The 26,378-nt window shown below is 56.3% G+C and overlaps 1 protein-coding gene across 1 annotated transcript in view; it reads right to left on the bottom strand.

The window, feature by feature from the left end:
• Positions 1-26,378, bottom strand: part of ITGA11 (integrin subunit alpha 11) — a 119,417-nt gene that overhangs the window by 18,778 nt on the left and 74,261 nt on the right. The window contains exons 8-20 of the mRNA XM_008139088.3: positions 26,211-26,355; positions 25,513-25,678; positions 23,913-23,983; positions 17,516-17,660; positions 15,472-15,620; positions 12,016-12,156; positions 11,551-11,754; positions 10,707-10,837; positions 7,803-7,969; positions 6,309-6,451; positions 4,754-4,864; positions 1,261-1,346; positions 265-472 (exon numbers count right to left, since the gene is read on the bottom strand). Coding sequence (XP_008137310.2) covers positions 265-472; positions 1,261-1,346; positions 4,754-4,864; positions 6,309-6,451; positions 7,803-7,969; positions 10,707-10,837; positions 11,551-11,754; positions 12,016-12,156; positions 15,472-15,620; positions 17,516-17,660; positions 23,913-23,983; positions 25,513-25,678; positions 26,211-26,355 — 1,867 coding nt within the window. The remainder of the gene's footprint in view (positions 1-264; positions 473-1,260; positions 1,347-4,753; positions 4,865-6,308; positions 6,452-7,802; positions 7,970-10,706; positions 10,838-11,550; positions 11,755-12,015; positions 12,157-15,471; positions 15,621-17,515; positions 17,661-23,912; positions 23,984-25,512; positions 25,679-26,210; positions 26,356-26,378) is intronic.

The raw sequence follows: 26,378 nt of genomic DNA, 5'->3' as shown, positions 1-26,378 counted from the left end.
CTGGTGGTACACTGCCTCCACCTGGGCAGCTGATCCAGGCCCCACCCGGACCAGATCCAGGCCCCACCCAGACCAGATCCAGGCCACACCCAGACTAGATCCAGGCCCCACCCGGACTAGATCCATTAGAAGTTTGGGGAGAAGTCTGGACACAGGAGTTTTTAAGCTCCCTGGTGGATTCTAATGTGCAGCCAGGCCTGGAGCCCTCCTCTCCTGCCTCTGCCCTTTGCCTCAGGCAGGCTGGGCAGGTCGCTGTGGTCTTACCCTCTGGATCAGGCTGGCAAACTGCAGGTTTGCTGACTGTGAAATGTTTAGGACGGTGCTGTAGGCGTTCTCGCCCCTGTTCTCCAGCATGGCCTCGACCGCCACCCGCCGGCGCGTGCTCTCTATGATGAAAACCGTGGTGTCAAAGGACAGCGTGTATGCGGAGCAGTCCTGAGCGGGCTTCCTCAGCACCCTCTGGCAGTACTCCCTGCAGGAAAGAGACCCCAGGGATCAGGCTGATGGAGGGGGGATTCGGGGTAAACCTTACTGCTCATGCATCACCTCTCTGCTCAGCATCTTTTCCTTTTGGCTGCCAGGAAGCTCAGAGCTAAATGTAGAGATCATTCTGATGATTAGCCTAGGTGCTTGGAATATTTGCTTCTTCATCCTCCTACAAGATTTGAATGGCTATTTCCATTTTTTGTATATGTCATAGTATATATGTCTTCTATCTAAACCATCTCATAGTTGTTTAAAAATTGAGCACAAAAAATTTGAAAACATAAATTCAAAATAGGATATTGTTCCTTCCTCTTCCTTGTAGGCTAGTTTGTGTCTTCCAGGGGATTGCAGGCCCCCTCTGCTAGTCTCCTTAGCATGGGGCTCATGCAGCCAGTCCATGAACCTTAAAGGTCACCTCGTCTGGGATTGGAGGATGAGGTCCTGGGTCTCCAGGGCCCGGGTCTCCACCTTTTGTCTGTCTTGTAATATGGGCTCCAAAGAAAGGATTCCTTTTTCCAACCGAAGTTCAAAGAGGTTTGATTAGACTAGCAGGTTTCATCTTATATAGTAGGCAACTGAGGCCCAGAGAAGGAGGAGACTTGCCTGAGGTCACACAGGAGTTAGAGGCAGAGCCTGGACGAGACCCAGGCTCCGAGTTCAGTATTTGATCCTTGCTGCTTATGAGAAGGAAATAACCCAGGGCCCTGGCATTCCCCGCTGCACCAGCAGGGAAGGAAGAGGAGTCGGGGTAGGGGCCGGGGGAGCCAGACTCACATGGCTGTGGGCAGGTCACTGCGGGCATCCAGCTGGAGGTCAGGGACACAGTGCTCGTCCTCATTGCAGCCATTCCAGAAGGGAACCTGGACCGGGAGAGCCGGGGGGTGGGGGGTGGGTGGGGCGTGGCTGGGTAGGAAACCCACAGCCTGGAGGCCACCTCCCTCACCCCCACGGCACACCAGCTCCTCTCTCCACTGCACTAGACATGGGCTTCGTCTTTTCTGCCCTTTTCAGACACCGCACTGCCGTTTCCCATGCTTTTGCATAGATTTTCCCTTCTTTAAAAGATGGCTCAAAACTCCTCCTGGGTCCCTCTCAGCTCTTAGCTGAGCTGGTAGCACAAAGTACCCACTTCCCCAGCAGGTCAGTTCCAGCGGACACGCACTGGTCTTCTGTGTGAGTGGCTAGCCTAGGGCTATCGGATGAGGAAGACACAGATTCTGCTCTCAGCTCATGGGGAAGATGGATGTGTGAACAACTAATTCTAGTGTGAAATGTGCAAAAAAGAAATCTGTGTGACGAAGAGGCAGAGGGAGGAAACAGTTATTTTGTCCTCCGGATGGTCAGAGAAGGCTTCAGGGAAGTTCTGAAGGGTGAGCCAGTTAGCTGATGGACCAGAGAAAGGAGGAGCCTGTGCAAAGGTCCCGAGGCACGAAGCAGCATGCGGAGTCGGGGAAACGGCGGATAGTTTGGTGTTGCTATAGTAAGGGGTGGGGGAGACGGAGAGATGGGCAGGGGCCAGTTCCTAAGGGCCTTGGGGTCATGCCTGACAACGGGCAGGACCCACTCACTGCCTTTGGCAGGGAGTGAACTGCCAGGCCTGTATCCTGAAGGCCCCTCTGGCTTCCATGGGTGGATGAACTTGAAGAGTCAAGAGCAGAGGCAGGGAGACCTCGGAGGAGGCTGCTGAAATGTTCACGAAGGAGGTGATGCCGGTGCAGTGTGGTAGTGGGTGTGGAGAGGAGAGAACCGGTCATGGACCTCAGGGAGGGACCAGTAGGTCCTGGCTCCCAGGGCTAAGGGAGAAAGGGTCCAGGATGTTGGCTGAGTCTCTCGTTTCGTGTCTGTAAGGATGGCTGCTCCTAAGTGGAGGGGTTAAGTGGAGGGGCACGCTGGCTTAGGGGCACATCCGGTTTAGGGGCGTGTTTGTTGAGCTTGATGTGCCCGTGGCCCATCCAGGCAGTTGGGTACTCAGATCAGCGACTGTCACTCCCAGAGCAAACCCGGGGAGGGAAACAGGTGTCACCGAGGCCAGGTGTCTCTTAAATCCATGAACTTTTCTCAAAGGCGAGCTCCTGGCCTTTATTAGATCCACATGCTCGTAGTTTAGACTCATTCCTATCAAGCCCGCCCCTCGGCTTCCCCATCCCAGGGTGGGTTGGGGGGGGGAGGGGAGGGAGGGGAGGAGGAGGATTTGCAGCCAGAAGCAGGCACACTGTAATAGCGCCAGGAAAGAAGAAGGCAGAGCCGTATGAAGTTGGGCAGAGAGAGGTCATTCTGCGAAGGGCCATAGTTCAAGACACTTTGGTAGCCTCAGGGGCTTCACTGTATTCCAGCGACCACGCCGTTTAGGTGATTTCACTTCTCCAATGACATAGGTCCCGCCTCTGCCCAGCGTGCTGTGAGAAGCGTGGAAACTCCATAATAACCTGCGGGAAAACTCCTATCCAGTTCATTAAAAGGAATACTTTAATGTCATAGCAGCGGTTCTTCTCAATTATATGGAATGGCTCATTCCCCCAAGACAGTGGTCGGCAAACTCATTAGTCAACAGAGCCAAATATCAACAGTACAATGATTGAAATTTCCTTTGAGAGCCAAATTTTTTAAACTTAAACTTCTTCTAACGCCACTTCTTCAAAATAGGCTCGCCCAGGCCATGGTATTTTGTGGAAGAGCCACACTCAAGGGGCCAAAGAGCCGCATGTGGCTCTCGAGCCGCAGTTTGCAGACCACTGCTCCAAGAGGTCAGTGCTGGGCGTTTAACAGAAGCTAACTAAGACTGTGGAAGAGTGATGAGAAGAATATTTCTAATTTGTTGGGGGCTAGGCGTCCAGATTAACAGGGTTTCTAGAAGCTTCGCTGCTTTGCAAAGCCCTCAGTAGTGTGCCCCAGACTGTCTTTCACGGCTCGATTTCTCACCTTTCTTTACACATCTCTTCACCTTACTGTTTTCCACGTCCCTGCCAGTGCTCCCGGCGTGAAGCCCATCCTCCTCATCTCGGCATATCGTCCGTTAAATCCAGTCAAAAGCCACCTCCTCAGGAAGTCCCTCTACCCTATCACCTGACCACCCGATTACACTTCCTCGGAGCTCTTGGACCTGGCCGGTGACCCTTGTCACCAACTTGCATCGAGATCACCGGTGTCAGAGCACTGAGTACCCTGTGCATGCATCTGCATCATGTGCTTCCACGTGTGTGTACAGTGAGCGACACATACTCAGTCATGTGCTGTCATGGCTTCGTAATTACTGCGATGGGGAAAACATTGATGACTGAGTGCGCCCAGCTCGCCCCCTCGCCTGGCTCTGCCAGTCCAGTTCTCTCCCTCTCTACTGCATTCTAAGGCAGCCTCTCTTGCGCATTTGTGACTCAGAAGCAGGAGGGGAGGGAGAGGAGTGAAGGTTGAGGGTCGGGCGGCAGAGTGTGGGAGGTCTCGGAAGGGGGGGTGCCGGAGGAGCTGGGGACTTGATGGAGGTGAATGGGAGCAAAGAGGGGATTTTCAGAAGTGATAGTATTGGAACCCTTTTATGTTGGAGAAATACATGTGAGAGCGTGAGTTGAGTATCTGAAATTTTGTTTGCCGGCTGGGTTCTCTGCAGTAATTCTCAGAGACCAGACCTCACAGGTCACAGTCTTGAGAGCTTTGTGGTCTGTTTAGAGCTGTTTTTTAAATCCCGAGGGCTCAGGTCTGAGACCCTGCAGTTACACATTTGCCTGGTTTCCCAGCACAGCTCGGACAGAACTGGTATCCGTCTGACATCCTCTGATGGCAGATGTCAGGGCGTCTCGTGTCAGATTTCAGAACATTCTGATGCCCCTCGAGCCAGGGAATAGAAAACGTGGGTGAGGGTGGGGCCAGAGCCCAGGATGAGGTGAATACTTAGGAGCAGGTGGGAAGGGTGTCTGCTGTCAGCCAGTCATTCAACAAGCCGCAGACCAGGCCCCCTCGGGCCTCCAGCGCCCTCATCTGTAAGCGAGGCGGCGATCAGATCTGAGGCCCCTCAGGTCCTGTGACCCACTCAATGCTCACTCACCCTGTGCTGGGATGCGGGGGCCTCCAATAGGAGAAGGCCTGGTCCTCCCCCTCAAAAGATGGTTCGGCACAGGCCACAGGGAGGCGGGAGGGAGCGTGCTGCGGGTTTGCGGGCAGGTGCAGGGGGAGAATTCCTTCAGGGCTGCCCCCCTCAGGTCCGGGCTTCCGGGAGGAGGCAGGGGCGCGGCTGGGGCATGCGCCGGGGGTGTGCGCCCTGTGTGCCAGGACGTACCGAGACTCTGAGGGTAGTGGGCCAGCCGTCGTCCAGCATGGGGCCGTGGTCGGGGTCCTCCAAGGAATACTCGACTGAGAAGGCCACTGGCTTCACGTAGTCAGCGGTGTCCTGTGCGGGAGGAGGGGAGGGCGGGTGAGGGCAGAGGGGGCATCCGTTCCTGGGCCGGGACCTCTGAGAGGGACGTCACCTCCCTGAACCAGGAGGGCAGTGCCCTGTGGGCCCGCAGCACGAGGACAGGGGAGAGGAGCTGCCGTGGGGGCTGGAGGTTCCCAGTCGGGGCCGCAGCTGGAGAGCGTGTCTCCTGGACAGGACCCTGGGCTCGGCCTGTGGCCACCTGGCTGCTTGGGTGCCTCACCAAGCTCCTGCTCCTCCTTCATGGCCGGGCACCCATCTCCCAACACCTCCACCTCCGGGCAGCCGGGCAGCACCCCCCCCACATCCTGTCCAGACCCGTCACCGCCACTGCCACGTGGCTCTCAAGCTCCTGGTTGTGTCGGTCTTCCTCCCTCCGAAGCCTCTTAGCACAGGCCTGGCCCTGTGACAGGGCTGGCTCAGGGTGTTAAACCCATGAAGGAACAAGGCTGTGGCCAAACAGGCGTGATTCCGGTTGGTCTATGTATAGGCGGTAAGAGGGATGCTTGGAGGTGCCTAAAAAATCCCCCCCAGGGAACCCCAATCCTGACATGCGTGGCTTCTTTGTATTAAGGCAGTAGCTCGCAAACTGGAGGTGCTGCAGGACCCCCCGGATGGGGGAAGGGCTGTTAAAACACTGAGTCCCACCCCCAGAGTTCCTGATTCAGGAGGTCTGGGATGGGGCTTGAAGATGTGCATTTCTAACGAGGTCCCAGGTGATGGGGATGCTGCTGGCCCCGGGGCCACACTTGGACACCGAGTTGCCAGCACATCGGCAGAGGCGCCCTAGGAACAGACGCGAGGACGTCTCACCCCCACTAGCTCTCCTGACGTTGCCCATTGCATCCTGGGCCAGGGGGCCCTGAGTGCCCCATGCTTGTGTCCCTGAGGCTGGAGCTGTGGCCTGGGTACTTGAAGTTTCTTTATCCATGAAATGGGGCACCCGGCCCTCATGGGCTCTCCCTCTCTGCCAGGCTGGCCTCTCTCTGTCCCTCCTCCCAGCTTGTCCACCTCACGGGCCTCACCTGGTCTTCATTTCCAGCCGATGCCTGCTTATTCTTTTTTTTCCCAAGCCACGGTCCCTGCTGGCTGACCCCGCTCTTTCCACTAGCCCTCACTGAGCGCACCCTCCACATTTCACCCCTGCTAAAGAAACTGGGCGCCTGAGAGCTGGAAGAAGGGGTTTCGGAGGAGGGTACCGTCAGTGGTAGGTGGAGTGTCCCAATGGCCTTTTCTCTGGGGCGTGAGTAGGGGGTGGCCACGGCCTAGGGCACTGCCCACTGGCTCCCCGCCCCCTGAGGTCTGCTGGCACCAGCTGAGCTCCCTGGCTCTTCTGCGGCAGCACCCCCATCCCAGCCCCGTGTCCCCTTCCTGTCGGAACTTGGGTTCTGCTAGCGGGGCTGCAGGGCGTCAGGCTCACCAGGACATGGAAGTTGATCCGGTCACAGTGCTCCTGGCCGGAGGAGAGCAGGACAGCCCTGTTTGTGTATCGGTCCCCACCCTCGTCCAGGTGGGCTCGTGGCGTGTACCGCCTCTCATCCATGGTGGCATTGTACCTGATGCCTGGAGGAGGGAGAGGGCAAGACCCTGAAGGCGAAGCCACACTTCCACCCAAGACTGTTTGCCTCTCGTTTAAAACAGCCTCTGGGAAGTCAGCCTCCTCCAGGAAGCCCTCCAGGCTGGCCAGCACAGAGCTGCTCCTCTCCCCTCAGGAGGCCCAGTGTGGGCAGGCAACTCCCGTGCAGAGAGCAAGCGATGAAGGAGAAAGGAGAAAAGAAAGGAACCGAAAAGAAGAGGAAGGCAGAGGGGGAGGAAGGGAAATGAGGCTGACAGTGAAGGGAAAGAGAAAGCGGAAGAAATGGAGGCAAAGTGAATGCAGTAGGAGGAGAGGAGACAGGACAAGGGTCAGGGTGACGCCCGTGTGAGCCCTCCTGGAGCCAACACACCTTTCCGCCTCTGCCCTTTCCTCTCCCCAGCGCTCCCCCTTGGCTCTGGGATCCCAGCATGCCTGGCTCAGAGCCTCTGCAGGTAGCAGGTCCCATCACACTCCTGGGGGGAGGCTGGCCGGCTCCCACCAGCTTCCCACCACTTCCTCAAGCTTAAGACTCTGATCTGGGGTTGAAGTCCTACAGCCCCTCCCCTTCAACGAGGCTGATCTTTCGCGGATTCCAGGAAGGCCCCGGCCCTTCTGGAACCCAGCCGGTCCTCTGGGCGCGCCAGTCCTGGCGTCTTTCTCCTTTCCTAGGTCGCAGCTGAGAGAAAGGCACACCACCCAGGCCCGACTCTGTTCTCATCTCCCCGCCTCTCGCCGCCCCCCGCCCCTGACACCTGTTTCTTCTTCATCCGGTTGGCCCTGCTCCTTGGCTGAGAAGCTCTCTGGAGCCCCTGCTTCCTGCACGGCCCGGCCTGGACCCGGGGCCTGCAGCTGGCACTTCCTAGGGCTGCCTGGGCCCGAGGCCGCCATGAGCAGTGTCTGACCCCAACCTCGGCCGGAAGTGCAGTGACGGACCCTCAGAAGCGCCCCGCCCTGCTGCAGACTCACACCTCCCCCTCGGAGCAGAGCCCACCGCTGCAGGGTCTCCATCGCCTGGTCCCTGTCCCAGCTCCCCTCCGGGGTCTGAGATGCCCTGCATCCAGGCAGACTCCATGGCGTCCGCACCCCGTTTACTCCACTGCTTCCAGTCCTCTGTTCTGATCCAAACTGCACCCCCACTATTTCCTTCTTCCCCTGGCCTTTCCTCCGTCACCGCTGCTCACTGGCATGATATCCCCCCTCTGGCCTTTACAGTTAGTGCGTCAAATGGGCATCTAGCAGTCATCAAAGGTGTGACCTGGTACTTTAAACCCAGTGAAAGCCCAGGTTTTGAAACAGAGCAATCCCAACGTCCATGGCGGGAGGGAGGGCCCGGTTTACCGACTGTGGCTGTTTGGAAGTGCGGTGCCCGGAAGACGGGCGTGAAGCAGAGGAAGGCGGCCAGGCAGGTGGCGTCTCTGCCGCTGCGCTTGCAGTCCCTGTGGAAGATGTTGATCTTGGGCGGCTCGAAGTGGAGGCTGGCGTTGATCTGAACCACGGGGCGGGACCTGGAGGAGAAGGGCGGGCAGCTGGGGTAGGGTGGGCCCGAGGCGGCCCAGCTGGGACCTGGGGGGCAGGCGGAGAGCCGGATGGGAGTGGAATACGCAAAGCCATCCCCGGAGGGTGAGGCGGTGTGTGGGGACGGTGGGTAGAGAGGACCCTAGTTGTGGAAGAATTGGGCAAAACAGGCACAGGTGACGAGGGGCGGCTCAGCGACCCCCTTGAGGCAGCCCTTCACTGTTTTCCTTGCTGCGGACCACACTGACTTCCCTTGGCCTCCTCGTCACGTTTAGAACAGTGGATTCTAACCCCGGATAAACGTTAGAGTCGTCGGGGGAGCTTGAGAAATCCTGGTGCCCAAGTTGCACGCAGAATGGGCATCGCCATGTCTTAAAGCCGTGCTTCTGTATTTTCACACGGGCACGTCTCTCGGGGGCCTGGGAGAAGGCAGGCCTGATCGATAGGTGGGCACAGATGCCGCATTTCCAGCAAGTTCTGGGGATTGCTGCTGCTGTTGGTCCCTGGACAGACTTTGCAGGGCTTGGTGTGAAAGCTCCCAGGGGAGTCCCGTGTGCAGCCGCAGGAGGGACCCGCTCCCTGCACTGGAGATTCCACACCCGCCCACCCGCCACCACCCGTCCAGGCAGCCAAGGAAACGCAAACGTCCTCTTCCGCTGGTCTAAGTCAGCCTATTCCGGGAAGGAAATGCATTGCCTCTCCAAACCGTGCGTGGAAATGGAAAGAAGTAAGTGCAGTGGGATGTAGATGCTTCAGAGTTTCCGCGTGGCTGTCTGTGCTAACACTCTGCTCTTTTTAGCAGAAGCGGGGGCGGCGGGGGGGGGAGGGCGAGGGGTGCTGTGTACTCGCTGTGGAGTGAAAAGGGTGGATTTGAGTCTTGGCTCCATTGGTTCCTCCCGGGACCTTGGGCAGGTCATGTGACCTCTCCCACGGGAATTGTAAGTATCAAAGCAGGTAAGTGAGACAGTGTGGGGTGTAAACATTATAGCTTATCTCAGTGGTTCTCAAACTCAGCTACCCATTGGAAACAAACACTGGGGAGTCTTTAAAAACTACTGTGTCTGTGCAGAGCCTGGGTAGTGAGAGATTTAAAAGCTCCCCAGGTGATGCTAACAGGCAGTCAGTCCCATGGGAGGTCGTGGGACCTAAAGTCTCCCCAGCGGGCTCCGCCCACAAGTCCATCACTGCTCAGGCGGCCCTTCGCGTGGACTCAGAAGCTAGAGCTTGATCCAGTCCTTTCTGTTGGGGTGTGTATGTACCCATTTGTTTCCTGTAAAGGACTTACTTAGTTCATGTGTCACCCTAAGGACCCGCTAGGCCACATGTACACCTTACTCTGGGTCTTGGTCACCTGTCTTGCTTTCTGACTGGAACCAACACAGTGAATACCTTTACCGTCCGAGCTGCCATCTCCGACGACCTAAGAGCCCCCACGTTCGAGCAGACCGTCACAGAGAGCCGGGCCGCGTGCCCGTGCACGGCCGCTCCCACAGAGACCCTGCTCCCTGCGCTGCCCAGCGGGCCGGGGACACCACCTGGGAGTGTGGGCAGCTGGAGCTTGGCCATGGCCAGCGGGGTCATGAGGAGTCCGCAGGCGCCCTCTCACCTCCCCCCCACCCCCCTTGACGGCTGTTGCAGGGAGCGGAGGTGGAGTCCCGCCTCTGGAGAGACAGTGAGCAAGGCGCCAGGCCGAGCCTGCATAGTTCTCCACGGGGGTCACATGCCGATCACAGGCCGCTGGACTGGCTAGTTCAGGAGTCTCCCGCGGCAGTGTCCTCTCACCCACACGTCTGGGACGGAAGCCCTCCCCACCCAGAGCATTAGCGCCTAAGCGTCAGCTGTCTTCTAGAAAAGCTGGGCTCACACATTGCCCCATGGGATGTAATATTCCTGAGGCCCAACAGCATGTCTGCTCCTCCTTTACCACCCTGTGAAGTCACACCCCGGCCTGTTTAATGCCTCTTATAAGTTGTATGAAAAATGTGCCTGCATTTATAGACCATTATAGGCAGGCGGAAAAAAGTTCAAAAGAGATAGGCCAAAATGTTAACAGTAGTGATGTTAAGGTGATGAAACTGAGCGATTTCTTTACTTTACAAATTTTCCTTAAGTTATCCTATTTATGATGAAAAATATCTCATGTATAAAAAAAGTTGAAATTAAAAAAATTTTTCAGCTCAAAAAGTAGCCATCACATGGTAAAATATACAGGCTTTCAGAAAGCTTTTTTTTTTTTTTAAAGCTGTAGACGACTGCTAAGGAGAGACCCTGTGTGCAGACAGACGGCAAATGTCTAGAGGGTTGGTGCAGGAAGTAGGCCCTGGGAAGGGAGACAAGTAGTGCGAAGGGCTTTGGAGGGAAGCAATCTCCGTATTACACACATTCTTCTCCCCAGCGGAGAAGGGAGATCTGTTCCTTTAAGGAGCTTGGGAGGCTGAAGTCGAAGAAATGGCTAAGTAGCCAGAACGTTCAGGATACATTCCAAGAGGCGCTTTTTGACACTAAGTGCTCAAACATCTTAGAACTCCATTGAGAAGAGGGGTTGGGACTTTAAAATAACTTAGTCGTTCCATACAAAGATTTGTAACCACCATGGGGTAGGAACAGGGTGAGTTCGGCTGACAATGATTAAAGAAAGGGACTCAGATCCCCAAGCACAGCTTTTAAACCCTGTGTCCGTCGTGACTCTCAGGAGAGCCAAGAGTCAAGAAAAGCAAAGGAACCAACCACAAAATCACAGCGCTGCCGAGGGCGCCCACCGCCAGGTCGACGAGCCCATCCTCGTTGAGGTCCAGTTGCCCGTGGAGGCTGCAGCCGAAATACTGGAGGCCGGGAGCCAGCTCCGAGGCAGCGATTCTCTAGGGAGTGGGAAGAGAAAGCTGGGACTGGACACTGTTAGACCAGGGTGGGCGGGGCCCCCCTACCCGGCAAATACAAATGGGAACCCAGAGGGAGCCTGTTTGAAACCATCACGGCGCTTCGCCAGCCCAAAGCTCTCTCCTCTCCTGGTCTGTGCTGGCCCCTGAAATGCCTGCCTTTAGGGTGTGCCTTTGGACTAAAGTATTGTGTCTGAAAAGAGTTCCCCATGAAGTGTAAGTCCATGTTACCTGGCAGGTAACCCATTAGTATCGCAAACGTGGCCTATTAGACTGCCTTACTAGTAACATTAAGCAAAGAAAACGACCCTGCAGGGACGGGACCTGGAATGGGTCCCTTTTGAGGGCCGAGAGCAAAGTGACCAGCCGGAAGCATTTCTGGAGAAGAGCGAGCCCGGATAGGAGTTCTCCGCTGTGGTCAGGTGCATGGACGCGTGTGGAAGGGGTGAGGTGAGGTCCGGGTCCCTGGGACTCTGCTGTGGTTGTTGAGATGGAGTTAAGCAGGGAGGGGTGCCCACAGGGGTGATGTGGAAGTCCCCGAAGAAAAGTGTACCCGTTTCACAATTTGGACACAAGGCAAGTAGAGGTAGGAGATGGGATCCTTCCCTGGATGAGGACCCAGGAGACAACCCTGAGCCAATGGCTGCGCAGGAGCCACTAGGACTCGAGGGCCCAGCACCCCAAATTGGCTCTACCTGCTTCGGCGTCTTTAGGAGGCTGCCCCGGAAGCCGTGGAAGATGTAGATGGCTCCTTCGTGGTTGTCCTCCAGCGGGGCTCCCACCACCACATCGTTGTAGGAATCTTGATTGAGGTCGCGCACCCACACGATGGAGGACCCGAATCGGGCGTTCTGGTAGTTGTGGGAATCCTTCAGTGTCCCGTTGTAAACAAACCGGTTCTGGAAAAGCAGGGGCAGGAAAAGGCTCAGGGGGCCTTGGCAAGGGCCCTTGGGGTCACGACCCCCTCTGGCCTGCAGCATCCTCTCTCACCGCTCTCCCTAGCATCCCTCCTCTGGCTACAGAAGCCCAGCGACAGAGGAGCTTCCAGGCCTCCTTGGCCTGGCTCAGCCTCTCCCGTGACCCAGCTTTCCTGGTGGAAACCAGGGCGAAGGCAGGGACCAGGTGCCCCTGGGAGGCTGCCAGTCCCCCCAAAGCAGTACCTGTCTCAGGTTGTAGACGTACACCCTGCCTCGCTCTCGGCCCTCGCTGAAGTACATGGGGGCGCCCACCAGCAGGACGTCAGTCACACCGTCGCCATCGATGTCCACCGCGGTGATCTCACTCCCGTAGTAAGAGCCTATCTGCGGCACAGGCGGGGAGGGGGGGGGGGCTGGGCTGCTGGGAGGCCTCGCCTCGCCTTGCCAGACGGATGACAGCCTTTGACTTGGAATTTAGGGTGAACAAACCAGAAGGCCCTCCCCTTCTCACGCCTCTCTCGCCCCCTCCAGGGAGTGGACTCGCCCTGTCAGTCTGTCCTTCCTTCTCCTCCTTTTTCCTTGTTATACATCGCTGCCCCACTCTCCTTTCCAGTGTTCAATCTTATTGACTGCAATCTCTTCTGTTTGTAATGGACACATTATAATGGCAAAAAAGAGCAAAATAACAAAAAGGCCTAAAGAAGAAAATAAAAGTTACCCCTTGTCCAAACATCCAGCTGCTGTGAGCCTTTCAGTGTGTTTTCTTCCAGTCTGTTTTCTCTAGAGTGTGTGCCTTGTGTGTGTGTGTATATATGGTCTATTTTTCCAACCTAGGATCATACTATACATATGGTTGGCATACTGATGGAGCAATGAGCATTTATTATTTTTTACTACACAACATTGCTGATTCTATAATATTCAAAATTATGCCTGTGCCAATGTGTTTAATCAGTCCTCTATTGTTGAACATTTAACTCGTTTCAATTTTTAATGTCACAGATAACTGGGATTAGCACCGTGTGTGGTGAATTACAATTTCTTTCCAGCTTTGAGCAGTCACTATGTTCCTCTCCCACACCGGGTGCCAAGCTCCCCACCTCAGTGAGGGCGCCATCACCCACTCAACCAGGGGGTCCTCCCCGGCCCCACCCTTTGCCCTCTCCCACCTGCAGTCTCCCAGCGAGTCCCACCTGGTGTTTGCCAAACATGGCCCCAATCCATCTACTTCCCCCTCTGCTGCTCCCTCCCCAGGTCGGGCACCATCCAAGGCCTCCCTGCGTCCAGGCCAGCCCCTCCAGCCCACCCCACGTGCAGCCAGAGTGGCCTCTAGCCGCTGACCATGCTGCTTCCTTGCTTTTGGGAAAAAGTCCAAACTCTCCGATGTGATGCTGCTGGACCTGCCTCCCTCCCTCCCCAGCCTCCGGCCCCCATGTCGGGCTCCTACAACCCCTCCTGCCACACCCTGTGCTTTCTCTTCTGCAGAAGCCCAGGCCCTCCTCGCCTCTCCCTGCCCCGTGAGTGTCTACCATCCCTCAGGTCACTTTCTATTAGAAGCATCTCTGCCCTTCCCACTCCACTCCCCACAGTGGGTGCCCCTTCTAGATGCTCCCCTGGCCTCATACTCCTCCCACCAGCGGCTGCTCCCTCCACAGGTGCCTTGTGAGGTGGGCACTGTGCCTGCTGAGTTCCCTCCAGGCCTTGGCGCCCTGCCTGGCACAGGGGAGGCACTCAGTAAATGTTTACTGAACCAGTGGGTCACCCAGGAAAGGGAAGGAGGCTTCCCAGGGACAGGCCCTGTAGGATGTACTTTACAGCCTCGGGTTCGCATGCGTGAGCCTCGTGTTTCCTTAAGAGAGATCATGGTCCTCATCTCACAGGGAAGGAACTGAAGCTCAGAGAATTTGAGTCACTTGCCCAAGGTCCGAAGGCTGGTCATGGCCAAATTGGGCTGGAACTTGGGTCTGTCTAACACCCGAGCCCGTGACTCTCCCTCCCCCAGCTTAGGGTGCTTTCAGAAAAAACTATCTTAAAGCATGAACAGCTTTTAACTAAGGAGAAAGATAAAAATACAGAAGAGAGAAACAAAAATCATAAACCCGGGGCAAAAGATGTGCTTGCCGAAAGTAATTAAAAGGCAGACAGAGAAAAAATGGGAGTGGGGTGGGTGGGCGGGGAGATATTTGTCTAAATACGTGGCCTCAGCTATGTGGGTCATGGTGCTTTAGAATCCACTTAATTTAGCTGCCTTCAGCACTGTGGTTTCTCTTTCGGATGTTGGAGGCGGGACTGGGCAGTAAAAATGTCATAAATCCATCAGCAAATTCCCTCTAGCTCTCAAGGTCTAGCCTTGGATTCCCAAAAGAGCTGGCCCTGGGCAAAGTGTGGGTGGAGAGGGCAGAGGCTGGGGGTCAGAGCAGTGTCCTGGGTCCACCATTACCCTTGAGATGACAAGAGGAATGGTGGGATGAGGGCTTCCTACAGCTGGAGGGGTTTAGGTTAGACGCAGGGAGGAACTTGTCCTCAAGGTGACAGGCCAAGGGCAGTAGTAGACGATGCAGGAGACAGGGCTGTTGCCAGGCTCTGTAGAGCTGGGACAGTAAGACCTGGACAGGGCCCAGCCTAAGGCCCAGGATGCCATGGATGCTGGATCCTGCTAGTCAGGAGGGGCCGAGGCCTGGTTTTGGGGTTGGGGGTTAGGAGGTGGCACAATGCAAGAGTCCTGGGTTCTGAACTTGACCCAGCCATGAACCCACTCTATAACCATGGAAAAGCTATGTTGCTTCCCAGGACCACAGGCTTCCTCGGCTATTGAAATGACTTGGATCAGAACCCTGTGTTCTGATCTTTTCACCACCAGTGACTGTTGTCATAGCTTTCCATCCGCACTCATGACCGTCCAGCACGAGACTCTCCGCAGCACAGTCTGATTGCCCACCACATCCCAGGCGGGGCAGTGGCATTGGCCGCCGTACCGTTCTGCATCGCTAACATTCCAGGAAAAGGAAAGAAGCTGGAGTCTTGGCGAACCCATGGGGCCTCGAGTGGGTGGGTGCACAATTGCTCCCACTCCTGGCAGTGTGAAGATGGCTTAGGAACATGACTGCCCCTCGGGACACCTAGGGACCTGGCAGCCCAGGCCGGGAAGCACAGCCTAGGTGCTGCTTCTAGCCATGAACTCTAAACATGACCAGGGAGAAGCTGGCAGTCGGGCCGAGGTCCATGAAATGCAGGCAAGCAAATACTTAGGGGTCCCTCGCTGCAGAGGGACCAGGCCTGGCTTTCTGGGGCTGGAACAGTTCTCTCCAAGGCTGGTGGGAAGGAGAGAGATGTCCCCCAACCAGGAAAGATGTGTGTGGGCCTGGGGACCATCCTACTGAGAGGGGAGGGATGAGCTCCAGAGACCCCTCCAGCCCAGCTTTCCCCATTGGCCTAGCCAGTGGTCGGCAAACTCATTAGTCAACAGAGCCAAATATCAACAGTACAACGATTGAAATTTCTTTTGAGAGCCAAGTTTTTTAAGCTTAAACTTCTTCTAATGCCACTTCTTCAAAATAGACTCGCCCAGGCCGTGGTATTTTGTGGAAGAGCCACACTCAAGGGGCCAAAGAGCTGCATGTGGCTTGCGAGCTGCAGTTTGCCGACCACAGGCCTAGCCCTCTCTGTTCCTCCCTCCCCAGGAAACTCCCCCTTCGTTACCTGCTCGCCCCGCAGGGCCTGGTGGATGGTGAGACTCCGGTTGTTGTGCATGGTGAACAGGATGGCTTTGCCGGTGTGGTTGAACCGGGGGGCTCCAGCCACGTACACCCGCCCCTGCCTGGAGGACACGACCGATGTGACGGTGTACCCTGCCGCAGGAGGAAACAGGCTGGTCTCTGGCCCACGTGCTCGGCAGGCCTTGCCAGGGCCCCACGAATGGCTCAGCTGAGCGGAGGACAGGCCGGGCAGGACGTGCATTCAGGGCCGGCCGGGCCGATGCCATAGCGCAGGGCAGTCATTCCCAGGCCTGCGCCCACCCCTGCCGGAGGGATACAGGAAGCCAGGTGGGGCCACTAAAGGCGTAGCTGGCCTGGAATGATCACATCCCCTCCTTCACCGGCAGCAGGAGGGAGAAGGGTGGGCCCAGGCCACGTTTCATTTTATATTAGGCAGGCTTGGTTTTTGATCCCCACTACCTGTTTATCGGGGACCCAACAGTGCCCTCTCCATTCCCATAAATCCTTGCTAAGTGGCTCATGAACACCAATGTTGTCTGTGTGGCTGCAAAGACCTCAGGGATTCTTACAGCCCCAAAGCTTTGCAGACTCAAAGGAGGGAGCTCCCAGGTCCTCTCAGGCCACACACATGCCACACAGTATAGGAAGCAATGGGAACCCAGGGCTCTTTGGAAAGAGGCTGATCTGTGTTCTCAGGATGGCGCTGCCCGATCACTATGACTCTCGGGCTGCCCACTCAGCACCCAGAGGGTGACCGTGCAGCATCTTCAGGCAACTCTCCGGAAAGCGTGCAAAGCCGAGTCCCACTCTTTGCCAGATGGTTTTGAATCCTGGATCGCGGTTTTTAGATGGGCGTCAGGCCTGCTGGCAGTTCCTGGGCTCTTTCTGGGAATGGATGTCTCCTTCTGCCATGTATGCAAGTGTGCGTGTGTGCATGTGTGTGTATGCGTGTGTGTGTGTGTGCATGTGTGTGTGTGCGTGCATGTGTGCGACACTGTCAGCCGGTTCCTAGCAGTTGGTTCCAGAGTGGCTGCAGGATGCACAGAGGAGCTGATTCAGTGGCTGGGAGTGTGGGAGCAGCAGGCTGTCTACTCTGGTTCCAGACACAACTTTTCTGACCCCTGGAGGTGTGTCCTGGGAAATGGGGCTTGAAAGGTCAGCAGGGCCAGGACGCCGCGTGGGGTAGCTACCGTGGCTGTGCATTTAGCACAACCACAAATAAATGCCTGCATGAGGGTGGGTGGGGTTAGCCTTGTGGTGTGGAGCAGAGATTTCTTCTGAGCTGAGCCCTCAGCGGCCCGGCTGGAAATGTTTTCAACTGGCCCTGGGCCTTAGGCCTTCCAAGTGGGAGATGGTGGTGGTGGGAGGGGCCTGGGGCTGCATGTCCTGAGGGCAAGCGTGGGCTGACCCGCAAAGCTCCAAGCAGCACTGAGAATTTCCCATCAGTCTGCTGGCTGGGGCTTCGGTTCCCATGTGGCTCTTTGGCCAGCAGGCAGGGCCACCCTGAAAGGGCTCGGCCGGCAGGCCATACAGCTTCCCCCGTGGAGGCGGGAAAGCCCGGCCTCCCAGTCTCCTTCCCCCAGTCTCCCCACTCCCTTGGGGCACGTAGGGAGGAATCTTCCAGAGACCCAGACTCTGCCCTCACTGGCCGAGCCCCAGAGGGAGGAGGAGCAGGAGAGGAGGCACTCCCTCAGGATCCCACCCAAGGTGGTGACTGTGGTTAAGACCAGGGGTTTTATGAGGGTCCTTCAGCCTGGCTCTACCCACCAGGACCTTCTAGGAGAAGGAGGGGCATTAGAAACATCCACTGGAGCACATTTCAGGGGCAGGTGTGTGGCTTGCCATTTATTCTACCTGCTTACTTGCCGGGCAGGGTGCTGGCGTGGTGGGCGCCAGGCTGAAGAGGCGATGGCCCTGACCCCGGCTTGAATCAGCACAGAATGCTCACAGATGGGCCCCTCGGGTCATGGGTGGGCGGTGTGACTCCTCGGGGCCCCTCCTGCCCACTGCCCCGCGCTGGCTCTCACCCAGATATGCGCCGTGGTTCTTGAGCTCCTCGGGGAACTCCTTCAGGTAGGACTCTCGGAGGGGGATGACCTTCCCGCCACTGGTCTCCTTGAGCACAGCTCCGTTCCAGTCATAGGCACCAACGGCTCCCAGCAGGACCCCGTCCTGGCAGGGGGGAGGGACACACGTCAGCTCTGGTCCCCCAGGTGCCCCTCTCTGGGAGGCCACACCAGGGCCTGCACCACGAAGCATCTGCCAGCCACCCTGGGCGCCTTCTCCCGGGTTCATTGTTTAACAGCCCAACTTTGTAGCCAGGATCCTTGGCTTCTGAATGAGTCAAGGACCTTCTTGCCCCAATCCATCCTTAGAGCAAAATGGGTCAAACTAATCCCAAGGGTGGGATCTTAGGAGAGAAGGAACGTTCTAGAAAGAAACTCCATGCCCACGACCAAACCTCCATTATTCTTTGGGCTCCAGAACCCCTCCAGGAAGTCTCTTGTCACTCTCCCTCCCCTCTGACTCCCCTTCAAGCTGTGCCCTGCACTTGGCCTCCGTCCACATTCCTCTGTAGTCTGAGTTGCTTCCCTGTGTGTAAATCCTGCTTCTTCATTTTTTAAGTAAAAATTCACTGTGTTTACTTTGTGCCAGACACCTCATGGAGCTCCAAGACTCCAAATGAATATACAAATAAATGTAATAGTCGCAAACCGTGATAAATGTGAAGAGGGATGTAATAAAGGCCACAGTGAGGTTTAATTCAGGTTGAGACGGGGTCAGCAAAGGCGTTTTTGAATGCGATGCTTATCCAGACACGTGGAGGGGTGGGGACAACTTGTGCAAAGGCCCTGAGGCTGGAGAGGGTTTAGAGCCTTTGGTTTCAAGGAACTGAAAACTGGGTCTGGCATGCTGAGTGAGGGGGCAGTGCGGTTCAGGATGAGGCTGGACAGATGAGCCAAGGCCACATTCATGACAACCCTCTCCCTTCCTCTCTGCAATCAATAAAAATAAATATTAAAAAAAAAAAAAGCATCTGGCCCCGATCGTCAACAGGGCTGAGGTTGAGAATTCCTGGCCTCGTGGTTAGAGCATGAGCTCTGGAGACAGACCTTCCTGACTTGTTCCACTTCCAAAGCTTCTAGCTGTGTAACCTCTGGCAAGTTTCTCTCTTTCTCTGAGCCTCGGGTTCCTCAGCTGTTTTGTTGTAAGAAACCAGCATTTTAAATTCTTAGCAGGTGCTTGGCAGCTACGAAGGACTGGGTACATAAGCAGCTGTTCTCATTCATTAATTTATCCACAAAGCACTTCCGGGGGCGGAGGGAGGGCAGGAATCAAAGCATCAGCTCTCACAATCAAGCTGGTGCTCCGGATGAATCTTCACATCAGCTCGTGAGCAGTGCTCTCACGGAGGCACGGACAACCTATTTTGGGGCCCAGCCGAGGGAGGGGGCGGATATACATGGGAGTTAGGAAAGGATTTTAAGAAAACCTTACTTGATCCATTGTTACGTTAAGTCTCAAAATTGCAATGTCCTTTCCAAGCCTCAAGATTCAATTCTACAGTATTTTTCAGACATCGATTCAAAGACGAAGGTTCAGACAGGTTAAATGATTTGTCTGAGGCTGCGCGGCCAGGCAGTAATGGAATGAGAATGCCAGGTGCCAGCAATTCTTCCCGGCACTGGCGAGGCAGGGCTGTGGAGGCAGGTGGAGGTGGTCAGCGGTGGTCCCGGGCGCTGGCGTGCAGGGAGACCACCTCTGGGTGCTGTCCTCCTCCCCCAGGCCCTCCCATGGCTCCCTAGTGCCCGTGTGTCCACCATCAGAGTGACTCTAGAGGGGGCGGGACTCTATCTGCAGGAGCCCCTCCTGAGGGTTACATCATTCAGAGGGCGCATTATGCTTTGACTAGTTGCTTGGATTCTGGCATGAAACTTGTTTTCAAAAAGCTCAGAGTGAAGCCTGAGGAAGGGTGCGTGCCAGGCGTTTAGAGGGGGCTGGGCAGGAAAGACCCAGAAACAGGCCCTCAGCCTCTCTGTGGAGGGGACCCCCTCCCCGAGCGTGCTGCTCGAAGCCTCGAAGCCTCGAAGCCTCGGCAGGGCAGTGAGGAGGGGCTGCAGAGGGCCAGGGGCACACCGCACCTGCTCATTCAAGATCTGCGGGTTGGCGCCTCTGCTCAGAGTTTCTGGGAACGAGGATCAGGAGTGGGGTGCTGGGACCAGGGCACGGCCCAAGGACACACGGTTGGGCTTAGGGGGACCTTAGCAAACCGGAAGTGATTCCTGCCACCAGGAGTCACCTTGTAAACAGTCTGGAATAAGCATGCCGGCAGACCTTGGCTACCATGTCCTGGCCTCACGGGAGGAGTGGGGGGTGAGGGGTGGGCATGAGCAGGGAGGGGCCCTCAGACAGCCCTGACCGACAGCCCTGACTGCCTGCCCTCGCAGGAGGGTGGAAGAGTCTACCCCATCGTTAAGGCATATGGGGGCTCAGGAGGGGCTCGCAGCTTCTGGGTCATTTCACCCTGAGGGACTGGTTTCGTTCACGTTGGATTGAATCAGATATGCAAACCTAGTTAAAATGCAAAACTTTCGAATAATAACAGCTTTAAGGCTTCAACAGCTAAGAACGGTAGATATAGCCAATGACCTTAGCTATCCGGTCCACAGCCCAGGAGGGCCCGTGTGGAGGGCACAGGCTGAAGAGGAGGGGGGTGTCAGATCATCGGGTGTAGGTTACAGGAAAAATGATCTCTTCTTATCTGGGGTTTTTGTAGACAGACCCACCCTAATAAAACTGCTTCCTTCTGTAAACATTTGGTGTTGAGGGGGATTTATGGACTCGTGTGGGATGCTTAATGTGAAATTCCTCTGCTGAGTCCTCCCCAGCAGCTCCATCCATCACCAATGGGCACCAATTACTTATGGTTCTCTTCCTTCCTCCACACCTTTCCCTGTGGCCCATGGGGATTATAGACTCTCAGTGTCGATGCCGCCTGAGGGGAGGGAGGAAGGGGGTTGGGTTATGGCTCCCTTTTGCAAGCTTTCTGAAAACTCTTCTTGATTACCCAGCTTGGCAGGGAGTTCACTACCTCAGTAGCCAGCCAGCCAACAGGAACAGAAGCCATTCCAGCCATTAGCGACCTTCGCATGCATTTCCAAATGCGAATGAAAGCATTGGCTTATAATCCGTTCTGGGATTTGACCAGGGAGCCGTATGTCCAGGATACTCTCTTTCTCCTTTTTGCAAATCAGGACTAGAGTTCGTGGGTTGGCTCCAGCTCTCAGTTCCCCTCAATGGCTCTGATCTTCGGCCATCAGCGTGGGATGCAATGTCTGTGGTCTGGAGCCTGGAGCTCTGTAGGAGACCAGGTGATGTTCTGGGGCCTCCTCTCCTGTGCTGGGCTCTGGTCCCTCCTTCCTAACTCAAAGGTTGGTTTCCTCGTTGACAGAGGGCAGCAGACCAACGAGCTGCTGGGCCTTTCCTCTGCCATTTGAGAGCATTCTCCTGGGCCCCTCCCCCCGGACCAGTGACAGGCTCGGGGCAGCTGCAGCTCCTTCCCTCCTTTGCAGGAAGTAGCTGTCTGAGGCTGTCCAGGTGGAGCACTTCTGGGGGAGATGAAGCCTGGGGGTTCGCCCAGGAGATGGACTCCCGTGGGCTCAGGACCTGCTCTGGGCAAAGCTCAAAGGCTGGACCCACCTGCCCCTGGACCCCAGAGAGACCTGACTGCCCCTGAGAGCTGCGAGCTGGACTCCCAGGGACAGGTTGGCTGCGGCCAATTACGATGGCATCCATGGCTGGCGTTGAAAAATCTCTGTGTCTAATACGACCAAACAGTCTATCATCATTGCACCATTCCTTTGGATTTGGAAGTGAAGTGTTTTTTGTTTTTTTTAAGTATTCAGGAGTCTCATTCAAATGTAATCATCTTTCTTTTAAAGTCTATCACATAAAAATTCCAGCTACCTGTCACTTGGAAATAAGACGGGGGGGTGACAGAAGAACTGGGGCCTGTGTCTACAGGATGGGGAGAGGCACCCTGGTCTCTCGAGCTGGGCATGTAGAAGCAGCTGCACAGGGCAGTGCACGGCCTTGCCCTCAATTACAAGCTGGAGCTCTGAGCTCCTGGTCTCCCCGCTGCAGCTGCGGAACCTGTAGGTCCACAAGGACTCGCCTTGCTCCACACACTGAGCTGCGTGGGCCATTGTCAGGGCTCTCAGCACAAGCGTCCTCAAATACCTGGCGTGGATCTTCATTTCCCTTTTCTTTAGATTCCCGATTTCTGGATGTACAGAAATCACAGTATGAGACTGAACTTACTATTTAAGAATCTTTCTCCCCAATTAGACCTCGAGCTGCTCTCAGCTGAAATGTTACCTTAATCTTCATCTATTTATATGCCCCCAGTTCCTGGTACAGAGCCTGGCATCCAGGGAGGTGCTCAAGAAATAATTATGGAATGAACGAAGGCGACAAGGGACAGTCCCTCTCTCTCACTGGCCCCAGCATCAGGGCGGCTCCTGGTGTGTGCACAGATCTCCCCTCTGTTCTTCTGCTCACTGCCCATGGCTGCAGGGATCCTCGTCCTCAGGGGTCTGCCCAAGTGCCAGCCCCTCCCCAGCCCCTTCCCTGACGGCCTCTCCCCCCGCCTGGGCCTTTCCTTCTATAAGACCCTCGTCACACACTGTCCTGGTTGGCATCAGATGTGTACATGTGGTTCCCCCAACGAGCAGGGTGTCTTCCCAGGGGCCCCATGGATGGGGGCCTCCTGAAGTTGTACATCTTCACCAGGAGAAATCTATCGTTGCTTTGATCCTGCTCTCAAAGCTGAGGAGTGCTGCCCTGGATTGCTTGCAGGTTGACGGACTCCTGGTGCCAAGAGGAAATCCCAGTCCCTTCTGGTACCTCAGTCGCATTTGACAAATGCTTGTTGGTTTTAGTTAAATTTGATTTCCTTGTTCAATTTTCTAATCAGCCCTGAGCCCAGGGTCAGGAGACCGGGCTAGTCCTGACTAGCACATGACGCGCTGCCCGACCGGCTTGAGGGATGCTCTCGTCTCTCCTGGTGCCGGTTCCTACCCTCGGAAGGTGGGCTCCTTGAGGGCAGGGCTCGCTCTGCACCTCGTGGGATCCAGCACGGGACCCAGCACAGAGGAGGCTCTGGAAAGATGTGCTGATGTCACCACCTAACATGGGGCAACTATTACCACCAGCCGACTTGGCAGGACTGCCTCTGGGCATGAATGGGGCGCAGGAATTCCCAATTCCTGGAAAAATGTAACGCGCTCTGCACATAAGTTGACTGTTAGGAAACGGGGCTGGGACGCGGACAGCTTGCTGCATTCAAGTGGGCGTGGCATCTGCGGTCCAGATGCTGCTCAGGAAAGGCTGAGCGTGAGGGGCGTCCGCCCATCTGCCTGCTGCGGGGTGTGCATGTGCCCCTCCCCTCCAGTTAGCCGTTTCTGACTCAGAGCCCCTCAGACCCACACTCTCTCACGCAGCAGCTGCTCGGTGCGGGGAGAGAGCACGAGATGAGTACCTCTCTCACGGAGGGCACTTCAGCAGGCCACGCGACCATCCTGTGATGGGGTTTCTGTAGCTGGAAATAGGAACAAGGAACCCTGCCCTATGCCTCTCATAGAGGAGTTAGCGGAACACTCCTCTCCCCTCCCCACACCACCCCCCTCCCGACACCTGAGACACCTGCCTGTTCAGAGCACGCCCACGAGGGTTGGTGCTGAAACGGACACATCCAGGCTCTCCCCACAGGGCCCTCCCTGCACGCGGTACTCCCAGGCGGGGCTATATGCAAACAGCTTATAAAGTGTTTTCTCTGGTATCGATCCCTCTGTCCCTCGGGCACTCCTGTGAGGTTGCAGCCCTGGCCTGTGAATCAGAACCAGGTGGCGTGCGGAGGGTGAGTGGCAGCCCGAGACTCGGCCTGCGATGCAGAGCTCCAGACACGACACGCTGTTTGTGACACCGTGTGCCCACCTGGGGCCTCTGTCATCTGATGCTGAGTTTGCACCGAAAGGGGGCCCATGTGGGCGCCCGCCAGAGCACATCAGACACCTCCGGACACCCTCCCAACATCGCCACAGGGCCGCGCCCTGCACGCACCGGCCTCCTCGCTCACATGCGGGCACCGTGAGAGCATGTGCAGTTGGTTTGCCGCGTTGGCCTAGTGTTTGCACAAGGCTCCGTGGACTAGATGGGACCGTGCGTCCTGGAGGAAATGGCCCCGTCAGCACTCTGCACAGGGAGGGTGCGACAGCTCCCTGTACGTTGAAGACCTTGACTTCCCTCTTCCCTCTTCCAACCACAGAAAACGGGAGGCGGAGAGACTCCAAGGACGAGAGAAAAGGGGATAGAGACAGCCCAGAGCCCTGAGTGTGTGGGAGGCTGGCTGTGAACGGTCCCTACCTCCACCACGTGAGAGGAGAAGCCCGTCTGTGACATCTCCAGCCCGAAGGACGTTTCGTTCTTGTTGGTGCCTAAGACAGGGACAGAGAGAGGTCAGTCCCACGCCTGCTGACTTAGTGCCCACACAGCTGCAGCTTCAGCCACAGCGCGGCTTCCCAGGGAGCACCCAGGGAGGGGTGGGGGGGGCTGAGGCTAAGCCCCGCCTTGTCTGCCCCAGCGCAGGCACCTGCAAGCGAGGCGAGAGCACTCCCAGGGGTCGTGCGGGGTTATTAGTGGCCCACTCCCTGCTGGAAAGCGCTCGGGACAACATCTTACAGGGCACGTCTACCGTAAGACTGTCCAAATCGGGGAAAGATCAAGAGAAGTGCATGGAAAGAAAGCGTGTTGGGCAAGAAATGGAATTTCCTACTTTGCTCATTCCGCTCACTCACCATGGTTGGTTCCAGCTGCCCCTGGATGACTCCCAGACATCAGCGAGGCCCTCCGGAGGAGAGGCCACCCCGCAGATTTGCACAAGAAACCTCGGGCGTGCTGAAAGCCCCGCCCCCAGAGGGCCCTTCCAACCTTGTCACCCAAGGGGACCATTTTGAGGGGAAATACACTGACTTGGATGTTTAAGTTCTAGTGTGAGTGTCAACGCGCAGGTTCATGCTTTCTATTTATCCTCGTTCAGGAGGACTGTCTTTTGTCTCCCTGCGTGTGCCTGTAGCTGGTCGTTTCTGTGCTCTGCAGACGGCTCAGGCCTTGGGACGCTGCTTTCTACCTTTGACCTTCCTCCTCTATGGCAAGCCCCGTGTGGAAAGGGCCCTCTGTCCCAATATACGGTGCAAATAGATGGCCAGTCACAACTGGAGTTTAAGTCGTAGGGAGGCATCTGAAAGCCCTGCAGAAAGTGCTGTGGTGGCCTGGCCGGCGTGGCTCAGTGGTTGAACATTGACCTGTGAACCAGGAGGTCGCGGCTTGATTCTCGGTCAGGGCACATGCCTGGGTTGCGGGCTCGATCCCCAGTGTGGGTTGTGCAGGAGGCAGCTGATCCACGATTCTCTCTCATTACTGATGTTTCTATCTCTCTCTCCCTTTCCCTTCCTCTCTAAAATCAATAAAAATATATTAAAAACAAGGAAAGAAAGTGCTGTGGTGGACTGGGAGGCGGGGTTAGTGTTTTCGGCTCCGGAGTCAGTCCAGCTGGGTTCAAACTAAGGTTGCCAGAGAAAATACAGGACACTCAGCTATTGAATTTCAGACAACCAACGAATCATTTTTTTTAGTATAAACCTGCCACAGATATTGTATTTTGTATTTGCGGAATCTGGCGTCTCTCAGCCAAGCCCCAGCCCCTTCTCAAGCTGTGGTGCTTTGGCAAGCCACTCAGCTCCTCTGAGCTCAGTTTCCTCGGTGATCCAGGAGGAGGCCCAGCAAAGTCACCTCCCCGGGCTGTTCGGACAGCGCACGGCCTCTGTCCAGCACAGTCACAGTCCATTGCTGGCAGCAGTTACTGTGAAGGGAGGACCATTTCACTCTGCGGGGGTGGGCTTCACTCCGGGGTCTTCCCCTGATGTGACCCCCGGAACCGGGACCCCTCTCTGTGTGAATGGCTCACCTTCCAAGCTGAAGATCCTGTCCCCCAGGGCATCCACAATGTCCTTCAGGGCCGCCTCATCCGTCACGTTGAAGAAGTGCTTGTCGTCGGGGTCGCTGGCGATGTATTTGATTTCATTTAGAAAGGTTTCTGGGTTGATCCCCCTGCGGTTGTAGTAGCCCAGGACCTGCCAGGGAACAAGGCAGGGCAACAAGCCAGGACATAGCACGGACTTCCCGCACACCCGGGCCCTGGCCTTGGGCCCCAGGGCGGGCCCAAGTCGTCCTCCAAATCCCACTTGCATTTGAAATGTTATTTATTTATTTTTGTAATCTTTATTGTTGAGAGTATTACAGAGATGCCCCCTCTCCCTCCCATGGCCCCCCTCCCCCCAGGCCTTCATCACCCTATTGTCTGTCTAGAAGGGCCAGAGACAGCCCTGCTCTAAGATGGGGCTCTGGGGGCTGGGAGGCCGGAGGGTTTCTAGCTTTCTGAGGTTTCAGCACCTCACGAAGCTCTCCATGGCTACTGCGGACGGGCCCAGGCAGTGCAGAGGAAGACGCACAACTTGCTCTTTAGAAGGAGAAGCAAGGAGAGGCCCATCTGAGGGCCCGGACAGCTTGTTCACTGCCCAGAAAGTGCCCCCTTGGGGTGCCTCTGTCAGCCAGCTGGCAGCCTGTGGGCAGGGGCAGGGGCAGGACAGGCGGGACAGGACTCACAGCCACAGCGTATCTGGTCACGTTGTCCCTCTCGCTTTGCTGGATCACCTTCTCCAGGTCCTGGCTGTCGTGGGACTCCCCATCCGTGATGACAATCATCACCTTCTTGGCCCCTTTCCTTCCTCCCTTCTGGAAAGCTTCTGAACTGAAACCCGAGCACAGGGCGGG

The sequence above is a fragment of the Eptesicus fuscus genome, chromosome 5 (assembly GCF_027574615.1).
Source record: "Eptesicus fuscus isolate TK198812 chromosome 5, DD_ASM_mEF_20220401, whole genome shotgun sequence".
Lineage (NCBI taxonomy): Eukaryota > Metazoa > Chordata > Mammalia > Chiroptera > Vespertilionidae > Eptesicus > Eptesicus fuscus.
This window is presented reverse-complemented; position numbering and strand designations above follow the sequence as displayed.